The following is a 13157-nucleotide window of genomic DNA, read 5'->3' on the forward strand; positions in this document are numbered from 1 at the left end:
ATAAAGACAAGATACATGCTGCCTGCTAAGTGAAACAATAAATACAAGTCCTTACTTGGTGATTAGGCATCCTTTATTTAATTTGTGTGCCTTTTAAAAGCACAAAATGTTCAGACACTTTGGCCCCAGCTGACTTCAACTTGTGTCTCATTTACTTGTCGTAGTATCTCATTTATATCTATTGTTGACCGACGTGTTTCCGTACAGTGTGGATATCATTGTCTCTCCTAATTTAATAATCTACTTGCTAATTTCCCCTTTTTAGCTGCTTACTCTCTGCAGTAACGCATTTCCAATTAGCCCTCTATTGGAGTGTACAAAGCATGTATTCTTTTTGTATTTCACTACTTCACATTCAACTAGCTTAGCGCCGCGGCTAGTTTTTCCTCTTCTCCTCCTCTGTTAGCTAATGGTTCTCCCATGGTTAGTTACACTAAACCTGGAATAATGTTTATAGAACATTAGCATTAATGCCACATTTTAGAACCGTCTGTATTACTTTATTTAACATGCGTAAATAATCGATGTTTGGACATTTGTCCATTGATTCATGAATTGCCCATGTTCTAATCATGATGCATCGGGAATCGATCATTTTTCCCACCTCTTGTCATCTACATGCATTATCACGATGTTACCATAGTATTAAAAGCTCTTTTGTTGCTCAAATCTATGTAATTTATATTATGTATTGCGCAACCCTAAATATGACACTTTCTCCATAATAAACTAATTATTGAGATTGAAACACCATAAAGTGTGGTATATAGACACTTTTTCAGCATGTACCACTGTCATTGTCTTTATTTCCCTCATGCAGTAGGACCTTCTGAAATCTTGGTGGAGTTTCAGGCCTGAGCTCTAAATAAAGGCATACAATGTGACTCTTAACAGGTCTTATTGTTTGCTGACTTTTCTAGTAGCCTTTCTACTGCTTGTAGACAGAAATGTCACATACGTAAATCCCTATGGCCGTTTTCATTTACTCACAAGTAGCAGGCCTTCTTATTTTTGGACGGCTCTAAGCTTTAATTGTGAAGTGTAATTGTATTTCCTCACAGCTGGTTCGTTCAGGGGCTCGGCCCAAACTTCCTTAATGTGGTGTTCAAGAATGCCCAGAAATGAGAAACATGTCATCAACCTAACTGGATTTGGCTTGTGTGAAGCCGTGACTGATTCTCCTTTGATTCAGTTGAGGTGACTTGCGTGCAGGGATGACTTGAGTTCAGGAAAGCTCTTTCTCAAAAACAAGAATGCTGTCATAAATGGACTTTGATGCTGTAAGAACTTTTTTTGAGCTTTCAAATGTTTGATTCATCCATCCATCCATCCATCTTCTTCCGCTTATCCGAGGTCGGGTCGCGGGGGCAGCAGCCTAAGCAGGGAAGCCCAGACTTTCCTCTCCCCAGCCACTTCGTCCAGCTCCTCCCGGGGGATCCCGAGGCGTTCCCAGGCCAGCCGGGAGACATAGTCTTCCCAACGTGTCCTGGGTCTTCCCCGTGGCCTCCTACCGGTTGGACGTGCCCTAAACACCTCCCTAGGGAGGCGTTCGGGTGGCATCCTGACCAGATGCCCGAACCACCTCATCTGGCTCCTCTCGATGTGGAGGAGCAGCGGCTTTACTTTGAGCTCCCCCCGGATGGCAGAGCTTCTCACCCTATCTCTAAGGGAGAGCCCCGCCACCCGGCGGAGGAAACTAATTTCGGCCGCCTGTACCCGTGATCTTGTCCTTTTGGTCATAACCCAAAGCTCATGACCATAGGTGAGGATGGGAACGTAGATCGACCGGTAAATTGAGAGCTTTGCCTTCAGGCTCAGCTCCTTCTTCACCACAACGGATCGATACAGCGTCCGCATTACTGAAGACGCCGCACCGATCCGCCTGTCGATCTCACGATCCACTCTTCCCCCACTCGTGAACAAGACTCCTAGGTACTTGAACTCCTCCACTTGGGGCAGAGTCTCCTCCCCAACCCGGAGATGGCACTCCACCCTTTTCCGGGCGAGAACCATGGACTCGGACTTGGAGGTGCTGATTCTCATCCCAGTCGCTTCAGTGAATAAAATGTCAGTTTAATTCCATGAGCCTGATACAAGCAAGCCATCAATCTGAACTTCTGTGTTCATTTATGTATCATCCTTCAACATGTAATACTCTTGTTGTTGATTGCTGTGATATCCTGTACTTTTACATGCACACACTCTGAGTTACGAAGTGATGTGGCTTTTTATAAAATGTTTTGGTGACTAGAGGGCACACCCAGTGGGTTGTGTCTCATAACTTCATTCTCTGAATTTTATAAGCTCCTACTTATCTGCAGCTAGCTTAGTCTTATGTTCTTAGAAAAAAGGTCAAGTTCCTTTATGACTTGAATTTCAAGTAGAGTTAGGGCTACCAAAATACCAAATCCTGCCAGGTACTGAGGAATATAATTTGTGTGTGTGTGTGTGGCGGGGTCGGTCGGCGTTTGACTGTCTCACAGCTGACGGGCTTTTTTAGAGAATCAGGGCACGGGGCCATGCAACTGCAGCTGCCCTCTCTCTGTACACCCTTTGATTGGAAGAAAGATGGTGTTTACTTCCACTGACATAGACAAACAAAAGATCACTGAGGGGAAAATTGGATGTGAGTGTGTTAATTCAATTTATGTTACTATACTGAAGTTTAAAACTTTATGATTGGTTGCCTTCTGATTTGAACACAGGAATCGGTCCAAATATTGCAAACTAGGTAGTTGGCACGCGCACGCAGGCACACACACACACACACACACACACACACACACACACACACACGCACACACACACACACACACACACACACACACACACACACACACACACACACACACACACACACACACACACACACACACACACACACAGCCAGCTCTTGTTTAACCAGCCTTACAGAGTTAGCTGAATCAACTGTTGCTCTGTTTAGAGTGTTTGTCTTGCAAAGTTATCTGTCCCACCTGTTCCCCCTTTGCATTGTACTTACACACGCACACACACAAAACCACACACATGTGCACACAAATATTATTATACATCCTGGTTAAACTGCCAAATACTGCCAAATTATGCACACATCATTCTAGTGCCACAGCTTATCATTTTTGATCATAATTTTTCTGTTTCTAGGTCTGGATGACAGCCTACAGCAGTATGTGAGCAACTTTGAGCGGGAGAAGATCAGTGGAGAGCAGTTACTGAAGATTACGCATCAGGACCTGGAAGAGCTTGGTGTGGCAAGAATTGGACACCAGGAACTGGTGCTAGAGGCTGTCGATCTGCTCTGTGCTCTGGTTCGTAAAATTAACAAACAGGAATATTATAAATAACAGTATGGTAGACTAACACTGAGTGCTTTCAATTAACAAAACCTGAGCCTCTTGGTCATCTTGGCTGCCCCATCCACACTACCCCTCTCTCGCTTCATCTGTGTTTACGTACAACTCAGGCTATAGTTTCTAAAGGAGGCAGTGATGCAGATAAGCTCATCATTTCACAGCCCAGCGAGTATGGAAGCTCCACAACCCATAATGTAACCTGAAGACTTTGTGGAACAGCAGGCAGTTTAGTGGTATGGATGAGTAAGGGTAAATGATAGATGTCATGTAGCAACAAGCTTAATCTTCAATAATTAGTCTACTATTTTTTTACATTTTATTTTAAAAGTGCATACATTTGATTTAAAAGTGCATCCATCCACGGAGTTTGCATCAACCCCGTTCTTTATCCATTTATTAAATATTTGTCAGTGAGTAATTTTTCTCATGCGTTCAGTCAATAATTAAATATGGGATAAATATATTCATTTTGACATATTAATTTATCATGGTGTATTATGGAAACTTGTAAAAAAAACTAAACTGATCAAATTAAAATAGTCATCTCTCGCTACACCGCTCTTCACTATTTCGCAGATTTTTTTTAATAGCTTTTTTTTTTCATACTTTTTTTTTTTAAATCGCACATAGCTATCTGCTCACAGCAAATGTCTGACCAAAGTGGAAATATTTACAAATAGAAACCTAGTTCTAATTTAAAGGAATTACGCAGAATCTGATCATGTATTTCTATGTCGAGGCGGTGTAGTGGCCGGGCGAAGGCCATAACAATGACATTATTAGGATCCTCTGGGCTACCATTAAGTACAGTAGTATAATCTACAAAAGAACACACTCAAGGCTAGTATATTGGATGCAATTAGTGTGAAGGCGGTTATATGGGTGTTATTTGATGTTTAGAGAACACTAATAATGTTAAAATATATTTAGAAAGTTAACTTTTTTTTTTAGCTCAAAATAAAAAAATATTTGATTAATTTCTAATAATTCTACTTTGCGGAAATCTGTTTATTGCAATCATGTCCTGTCCCAATTAACCGCGGTAAACGAAGGACCACTGAAATCTAATTTCTGTTGCTTAACATGCAAAGTACTTCCAACATTTTGTTTGTTTCCTCCTCATACACTCCTAATATACATCCTTACTCCTTGTGTGTAATTCATGAGCGCTTGCGGTACGAGCGAGCATCAAAGCATTACTGCAAACTGTCCAACTGCGAGGGAACCAGCTTTTCTACCAGATGGAATTGATTTGGAGTTTTATCACTTCCTGCCCTATAAAAGACTCACATTGTGGTCCCTGTGTTTTGATCTGTGTAAGCATTTCGCTTTTTATGCCGTCTTAAAAGTTCTTTACATTAAAATGGACTTGGTTTGGCTTTTTTATCCTCTCTCTAATGTTGTACATGGTGTTCTCCAAATCCAAATTAAATTTAAATAATTTGAAATATTTACAAAGCTTAAAGGGAAACTTCGGTTTTTTTCAACCTGGGCCCTGTTTTCATAATTTTTTCTGTATATGTGAGTGCTGGATAAAACATTTTTTGAGGTCGCGCCAGTATTGAGCAGGGCAGGCAGCCTCCAGCCCAGCTAACGCTCGTACACAGGGCAACTGGCTCTCGTCAAAATTCGGCCTATAAACATGCATTTTTTTCACACTGACAGGCTCAGATAGTTACAATGAGTGTCCGACAACATACTAGAAAGGAGAAATTAACGTATGTCTCTACCTTTAGCTGGAGATCGCTGTTTGTTGTGAGCTGTGTCCAAATCTCACCACGCTACAAATCTCGTTCCGAAATCTCGCGATAACTCGCGACAAAACACCGGTGGAAAAACAGTTACCTGACTGAGGTGAAGAGAGACGACCGAAGTGATTTTGTATTGGACTAAGTTACCGAAGACTGTTAGTTTAGTTTTATAGAAAAGGGTTAGGGTTAGGTAACTGTTTTTCCACCGGTGTTTTGTCGCGAGTTATCGCGAGATTTCGGAACGAGATTTGTAGCGTGGTGAGATTTGGACACAGCTCACAACAAACAGCGATCTCCAGCTAAAGGTAGAGACATACGTTAATTTCTCCTTTCTAGTATGTTGTCGGACACTCATTGTAACTATCTGAGCCTGTCAGTGTGAAAAAAATGCATGTTTATAGGCCGAATTTTGACGAGAGCCAGTTGCCCTGTGTACGAGCGTTAGCTGGGCTGGAGGCTGCCTGCCCTGCTCAATACTGGCGCGACCTCAAAAAATGTTTTATCCAGCACTCACATATACAGAAAAAATTATGAAAACAGGGCCCAGGTTGAAAAAAACCGAAGTTTCCCTTTAAGGAACGCGATGAAATGTGATGTTCCACTACCACCACCGCGCACTTTTCTTCTTGGCTCATACGGAATGATGTCATGTTTCATGTGGAGATAAAACCCACTCCTTTCTCAATTGGATCCCCAAGTATGCCATACCAAATGATAAATATAGAGGGCCATTTTCAAATCCAACAGTTAGTTTCATTCAATGTTTATTAAACATTGTAGGAATCATCCTGACTGAGAATACGGATAAATGTATTTCATAATGAGATGTCTGTGCCTGCTTTGAGTATCACCATTATCTTTTCATAGGATCTACTGCCTGCATGGGGAGGCCTTATTAAAGAAATATTTACATAGTTTTTTTATGTTAGATGAGCTGACATGGGCTACATTCCATATGTTAATGTGCATGGTGTGGTCCATCATCCAGTGTAATAATCTGGCCCATAGTATTTTGGGGTAGATGTAAAAAAAAAAGTTATGTCCTTTATGAGGGAGGCGTTCATGACAGAAAATAATTAAGAACCACAGCACTACAATAGGAAAATTCAATAAAACATAAAGGAATGCTGAATAAATGTAGAATTTATTTTCATTCATATGTTGAGAGAGTAAATGGAGTATGGGGGTTGAGGGGAATCCAACAGTTATGTTTATTGTGCAGAAATGATTTTTTTCAAGGAGTAGTGGATGCCCCAGCTGTATAATGTTCTCTGAGGAGACTTACTGCGCCAACCCCTGATCTATACTATTCTGCACTCCCCTGGAAGTTGAGACATTTTAGTCCTCGACTTCCTCTAAATTCTTAACTCACACTCAAGCAGTGAAGCAGTTTTGTTTACATTCAGGGTTTTCTCTTAGGAATGGGTTCCTCGTATTCCACAGACCTCATGGGAGGAAAGAAGCCCCGATTCAATTAGTTTAAATAGAGGCATGGTCGTTGCCACTAACACATTGCTCTCCGTCTCTAACACTTAATAGTGGCATATTTTGCTCATGTTTAATTTCTCATTTAAAGCTGCTAAACATGTTTGGACTGTGGACCAACCTAAATCAAGATGACTAATGGGCTAATGTGCTGCCCCATAGCTGCTCCACAGGCAACAGAGGTGCTCCTCCCCAGAAGCACACTGCTGTCAAGGGACGAACAATGAACTTTCTGTTCAAGTTTTCTGGACTTCTGTGACCCATGATGTCTTTAACAGAATCTGTGAACAAATCTAACCCCTTTTTTTTTCCAGTAACGCATTAATGACATCCTACGGTATTCACACATTAAAACTGGGTTTTTCAGATAGCAGGTCGGGAGGGGAGTTTTTCTATTGATCCATCTATTAATTAATAGAAAAAAACCCACTGTCTAGCCTCAATGTGACTTTCAGGGAAAATTGTTGACATAAACAAAGATTTTTTTTAAAGACCGTCATTCTTTCATCTTATATATGCACATAATATTGAAATTGCACTTTTCCCAGGGGAGCTTCACTATATATTACTTACATTAAAAAGAACAAAGTTTAAAAAAAAAAACCTGTGGAACCAAATGCACATGAATCAGATAATAGATAAGTTGAAGAAAGAACCAAACCAAACAAAAAGACAATGATGATGAATTGAGTTACAATGTATTCAACAATTACACATACGCACACTTTAAAAAGGTATTTATTGGAGGAGTGGTGTTGGATTTTTTTTAGCAAACACAGTAGGTGCTAACATGTCTTCATGTGTTTGAAGAAAACAAGTCAAATACATAAGATGGCGTGAGCTGCCAAAAAAGGCTTTTACCTTGTTTCTGCGTGTTTGCTGCTCTTAAATATGCAGAATGATTTCTGGTAATGTTACATCACATTATGAAATGCAAGCTCGCTTTGCCAGTGCAAACATTTCACAATGATATCTGTCTTTTTCTGTTTTAAATTATCTTAAAACTCAGATTTTCTCTGAGCTCTTTGCTGTTTTTCCACTTTGCTTTAGTTTTTCTGAGCCATCTTCCTCTATCGACATGCCACTAGTACCGTCCCCCTTCTTACACACACAGACCACATCACTGGCAGAGCAAGCTGGAGCTATACAATGTCCGTGTATTTTACTCATTAAAGAAATCATCACAGCAACAACATACAAACGGATGCTTTTTTTAAAATCGAATTAATCAATGTAATCGATGAATCGTTGCAGCCCTTGAGTTTTTAATTATTTTTGTGTACACTCTAGTAATCATGTTAGGACAATACACAAGGCTGCAGCTATGTGGTAATAGTGGTCAATATAATCTTCTACCCAGTAAAAGTAGTAAGTACACGGGAACATGTGTACAGAGCTAACATAGGCAAAGAGATTAAGAAGATTGTGACAAGAATGAAAAGAAAAAAGGAGTTGTCGTCAGCAGAAAACAAAACATGAATGAAAATGAAAAGACCCGGAAGTACGACAAAGCATACATAGCCTTTTGGATTCACCAAAAATACAGTAGGAAATTAGGAAAGGCAGGTGTGTGTTTTATGCCATCTACTACACTTTGTATTATCCTATCTCTTTGAGATGCCTTTTTCTACTGTTGCTGCAATAAAAACAGTACATATCTAATCTTAATACAGAGGACGATACAACAGCGTTTTGTTCAGGAGAGAACACACAGAAGCTAATACAAAAATTAAGAGAAGAAATACCACTAGTTTAACAAAAACAGACTATCTTTAAACCTCGGTAAAACTAAAATAATCTCATTTGGTAACAGTAGAAGAGAAAGTAAAACACAAATACAAATAGACGGAATAGACATCGAAAGAGTAAATGAAATAACATTTCTAGGTGTAATGATTGATGATAAAATGAACTGGAAATCTCATATGAAAATATACAACATAAGTTGGCAAGAAATACATCAATAATGAATAAAGCAAAATATGTATTGGACCAGAAATTACTTTATATTCTTTACTGCTCGCTAGTCTTACTATATCTGAGTTGTTGTGCAGAAATATGGAGAAATAACTACAAAAGTATGCTTCAGTAATTAACCGTGTTACAAAAAAGATTGATTAGAATAATACATAATGTTGGATTTAGAGAACACTCAAACCCATTATTTACTGAATCAAAAATATTGATATTCCCCTACATATTGAATTTGCAATCAGCTAAAAGTATGCACAAAGCAAACTATAACGGTTATAGTTTGCTTTGTGCATACTTTTAGCTGTTTGCAGGGCCAACACAGATAGACAGACAACATTCACACTCACACTCACACACTAGGGCCAATTTAGTGTTGCCAATCAACCTATCCCCAGGTGCATGTCTTTGGAGGTGGGAGGAAGCCGGAGTACCCGGAGGGAACCCACGCAGTCACGGGGAGACCATGCAAACTCCACACAGAAAGATCCCGAGGCCGGGATTGAACTCACGACTACTCAGAACCTTCGTATTGTGAGGCAGACGCACTAACCCCTCTTCCACCGTGCTGCCCAACAATGTACTAATATGATCCAATTTAAAAAAAAATAAAAATAAAAATTGAAAGATATAAAAACTTTTCAAACTCAGTGTTTACAAAGTAAATAGAAGAATAACCATGATAAACATTCTGAACTTATTGATAATCTTTTTCATCTCATCATATGAAATACAACTTACCTCACTATTTATTATTTGTTTTTTTTTTATGTTATTATTTATAGAGTATATTGTGAAGACATTGAGAACAGGAAGTGAACAAAAATGTTAGCAATTGCTATGTAATGGAAAATGGGTAGGGTTATATAAGCTCTGCTTCTTCCTACTAACCATAACCATAGCAAGAGTTAGGAGTTTCAATATCAAATTTGAAGCCCAGATTTGAAAGCATGTGCAGTGCAAAAAGGTTCACTGCAGACTGAACTAAATACAAGCAGAATCATCATTTTGATGGCAAACTGTATTCATAATGAATGTGTTCATACAAATAAATGTGTTCCTATAAATCAAACACTGTTAAAAAAGTTTGAAATAATTAATTAAATTGTAATTTGGGTTTCATTAAAAAATGCTCAAACTAATGCAGTGCCTGTTTGAAATGTTCATGGGTCAAGCTTTTTAAAATTGTCTTTTGGAAAAATTAAATGTTCAGGGAAAGTAAATGAAAAGATGCACATTCATCCTGTAGGATAAGCTACAATATAGGCTATATTAGTGCAAATTTTGCATTAAACAACATTTTTTTTAAAACATAGCTCTTTTTGAAAAAGAATAAGATGATAAATGTTTACAGCTTTTAAACGATTTAAATGCTACTGTGTTATGTTTAAAGAAGTGCACAACTTACTGAATCATTTGCACTTTTTTCCGTGTATTGAAAATCACAGACAGCAGTCTTGTTTAAATGTTACAACATGAGTTAATAAACTTAACCTACAAATTGATTTAAGTTGTTGGTGATGTGATCTCAGCTCATTTAATTAATCTACTTTAATAATAAGTTTACTATATAAAGAATGTAACCCACATAGTGGGTTGCACAGGTAAATACATAAATACTATCAAGTTCTCAATAGTAATTGATTTCAGAGGGTAGCGGTAATTTTTGTCACCTAGGGGGCCATGACAGAAAATAACAGAAGCACTGCATTATAACATGAATACAAATCTGACAAAATGATAATCCCCAGCAGTCTTCGTATTGCATTTTATTATCACCAAAGCGCAGCTCTGTTTTAAACTGGAATAGGACTGTACATGAAATATTAAAGCTTATGTATGCAAAACACATAGTGTGTTTATAGTCAAGTCTGGCCATAGCCTGTGGGGAGGGCAGGAAGTGTTGTGTTGTGATAGCCAGCCTTCACTTATCAGGAAACCTGTACTTGACTCTTTTTAGATACCACATGTTTGTCTATTCCATGGTCTGTTTGTTTGCCTTTAAAGGCAATTTAGGGCTGCAACTAATTATGATTAACCCTTAGTGTTCATTAAAATCACTTCAAATCAACATGAGAGTGGGATGCAATCGGTTTATAATTACAATTAGTCTCCACATAATATATAAAGTACATACTTTGATCAAATAAGTGCAAAATTATATTGCAATGCTGATCCAATGGAGTGCTTCTAGCTACTGTATGTCATGACTAAACGGTTTGTGTGTTTTTCAGGAGAAGGCAGTGCAATAAAAACAAAACAGACAAACTAACCACTCACAGATCTCCATTATTGGCTAAACACGTGCCTCGTTTCTGTTTGCAAGCATGTTTAGCTTCTGGCACGTCTCTCTGAACAGCAGCATTGCTGGCAGCGTTGCAACACCCTGTAAGAGGATATTTCCTACTGCAGCAGTGAGACTACATTTATGCTGCTGACTTTTAGGCAATTTTATATTATAAGCCCATTTTTTTCAATCCAAATACTGTAAAGAGGATTTTTTTCTTCCCAGGCCACTGTACTTAATGACCCATGAAGACGGAGCTTGGCTACTTGGTTTATGCAAAGCAACAATAAATTAGAGGAATTCAATGGCAGGAAACAACCCCAGGCACAAGAATGCAAACTTCTCTCCCTATGATTGGAATCAGATGATGACACGTGAACACCCTAGCTAAACACTCTGCAAAACCCATGAGACTAGAGGGCAAAAGTTATGTTTAAGTATTTCAATGAGTCAAATAACTTAGTAGAGCTTTTATTTAGACTTTTATTCTGTACTGTACAATTTTTCAATGCCATAGTTTAATTTTGTATATATTCACTTTTTTCAGAATTACGGAGTGGAGACAGACAACTTAAAGAACCTGGTTGTGAGGATGAGAGCTGCCACCAACAGTCTCCACATGGCCACGTCTGACCGCAGGAAGAGCCCAGTGTATGATAGTAGCGCCTTACGCAAGCCACCTAATGACTTTCTCACATGTGTGGTTGAGTTGATCGGCGCTGCTAAGAGCCTCCTGGCTTGGCTTGACAGGTAACAACACTTGTATGCCATGTTTATGACCAGAGAAATGTTGTCACACATCAAAGAACGACACATGCCCTTTTTTCCAACATTATATATTAATATAAACACTAAAGTTAAAGCCTCTATTCAATTTATCACGGTTTTCTACAGTCGCCGGTTTCATGGCGGACAAGAGCAAAACATAATGCCAAGCTCACTAATAGGTATAGGTATTGTTTACATTTGAATTAATACTAGTACCAAATCGATACTTTAAAAACGATGCCCAAACACTACATAAAAACAATTTTAAACAGGCAAGTTGTTGTGAAAAAACAAAACAATGCCTTTTAATTTTTATGGAATCTTGTGACATTCAAGTTAAACAGATGAGTTGTATTTAAATACTTCGGTAATATAAATGATAACTAAGTAATACATTCAGTATCTACTATGACATGAAAAGGGGTAGAATTAAAAATAAGCTCTGCATCTTCCTACTTCTTTTCGGACGTGCTGTAATGAAACAACTGGAAATATGTGATGCATTACATTGTAATTGTATTGCATGCATGTTCGAAATAAACTGAAACTGATCTGAACATTCAAAAATAATGAATAAAATCTACCAAAAATGACCATAATTATTGCAGCAATACAGAACATAGAGAGTGCAAAAAATACTTAAGTTGTAATGTTTGATGTTTAAAATTCTGGGTGTTCCTGAATACAACCTCATTTGTCATAACCATCATTGGTGCAAAATGAGGGAGTGTTGCTGTTGCTAATGGCTAGGCAAGTGCTGCGTTGCTAACGATGTTATAAGAGCTGCTGTAGTCATGTTAAGGTTGGCAATAACGTTGAAAAAAAATGTCAGGCTGCTTTTTCTTCTGTTGGGATGCTACATTACTTACAAGAATGTTACTTGCACAATTTCACTGTCGAGCACTTGTTACAGGTGCTGAATTCACTTAGCACCTGAATAGGGCACCGATAGCTTCTTCTTTTTTTGAATCCAGTTGCTACCGTGTAAATCAGCACTAGTGCCATTATTGAACCAAGATTCGGTGCTAATCACTAATACTCATAAAACATAACAAATAAAACAATAATAGCTATGGGTGTAAGCAACCTCTTTATTTAGTTTGTATTTATTACATAAGATGGCAGTAGCTGTTTTTGAAGTATCATGAGTAGGGATGGGATGGAAGCTCAGTTCTTAAAATGGCCCCAGTGCCAACGTGCACTGAAAAAGGAAGTACTGTAGTTATAATTGCCTCATTTTGGTGGTAAACAAATGCATTGATACACTACTGCAGCTATCTTACAGTCGACACTTTTTTAATTTTATTGTCGCTCTTAACACACCAACAGAAGTCATCAGATCCACCACCATGCCCACATTTTGCCGCTGCCAGCACTTGTCACAACGACACACAACTTTCTCATCACGCACAAATCACGGTTAATGTTTAGAACTTGATTCAGAAACCTCGAAAGTCTGAATGTCAACAATGCAACACAAGTGTGACTGGGGGTGTTGTAAGATGCCCGTGATGTAAAGAAAGGACGGCAGTCGACAGGTAC

The 13157-nt window shown here is 38.6% G+C and overlaps 1 protein-coding gene across 1 annotated transcript in view; it reads left to right on the top strand.

The window, feature by feature from the left end:
* LOC133646477 (connector enhancer of kinase suppressor of ras 3-like) overlaps window positions 1–13157 on the top strand; it is an 87655-nt gene that overhangs the window by 54403 nt on the left and 20095 nt on the right. Inside the window, exons 2-3 of the mRNA XM_062041863.1 lie at window positions 3145–3308; window positions 11395–11597. Coding sequence (XP_061897847.1) covers window positions 3145–3308; window positions 11395–11597 — 367 coding nt within the window. The remainder of the gene's footprint in view (window positions 1–3144; window positions 3309–11394; window positions 11598–13157) is intronic.

This window comes from Entelurus aequoreus, linkage group LG03 (assembly GCF_033978785.1).
Source record: "Entelurus aequoreus isolate RoL-2023_Sb linkage group LG03, RoL_Eaeq_v1.1, whole genome shotgun sequence".
NCBI lineage: Eukaryota > Metazoa > Chordata > Actinopteri > Syngnathiformes > Syngnathidae > Entelurus > Entelurus aequoreus.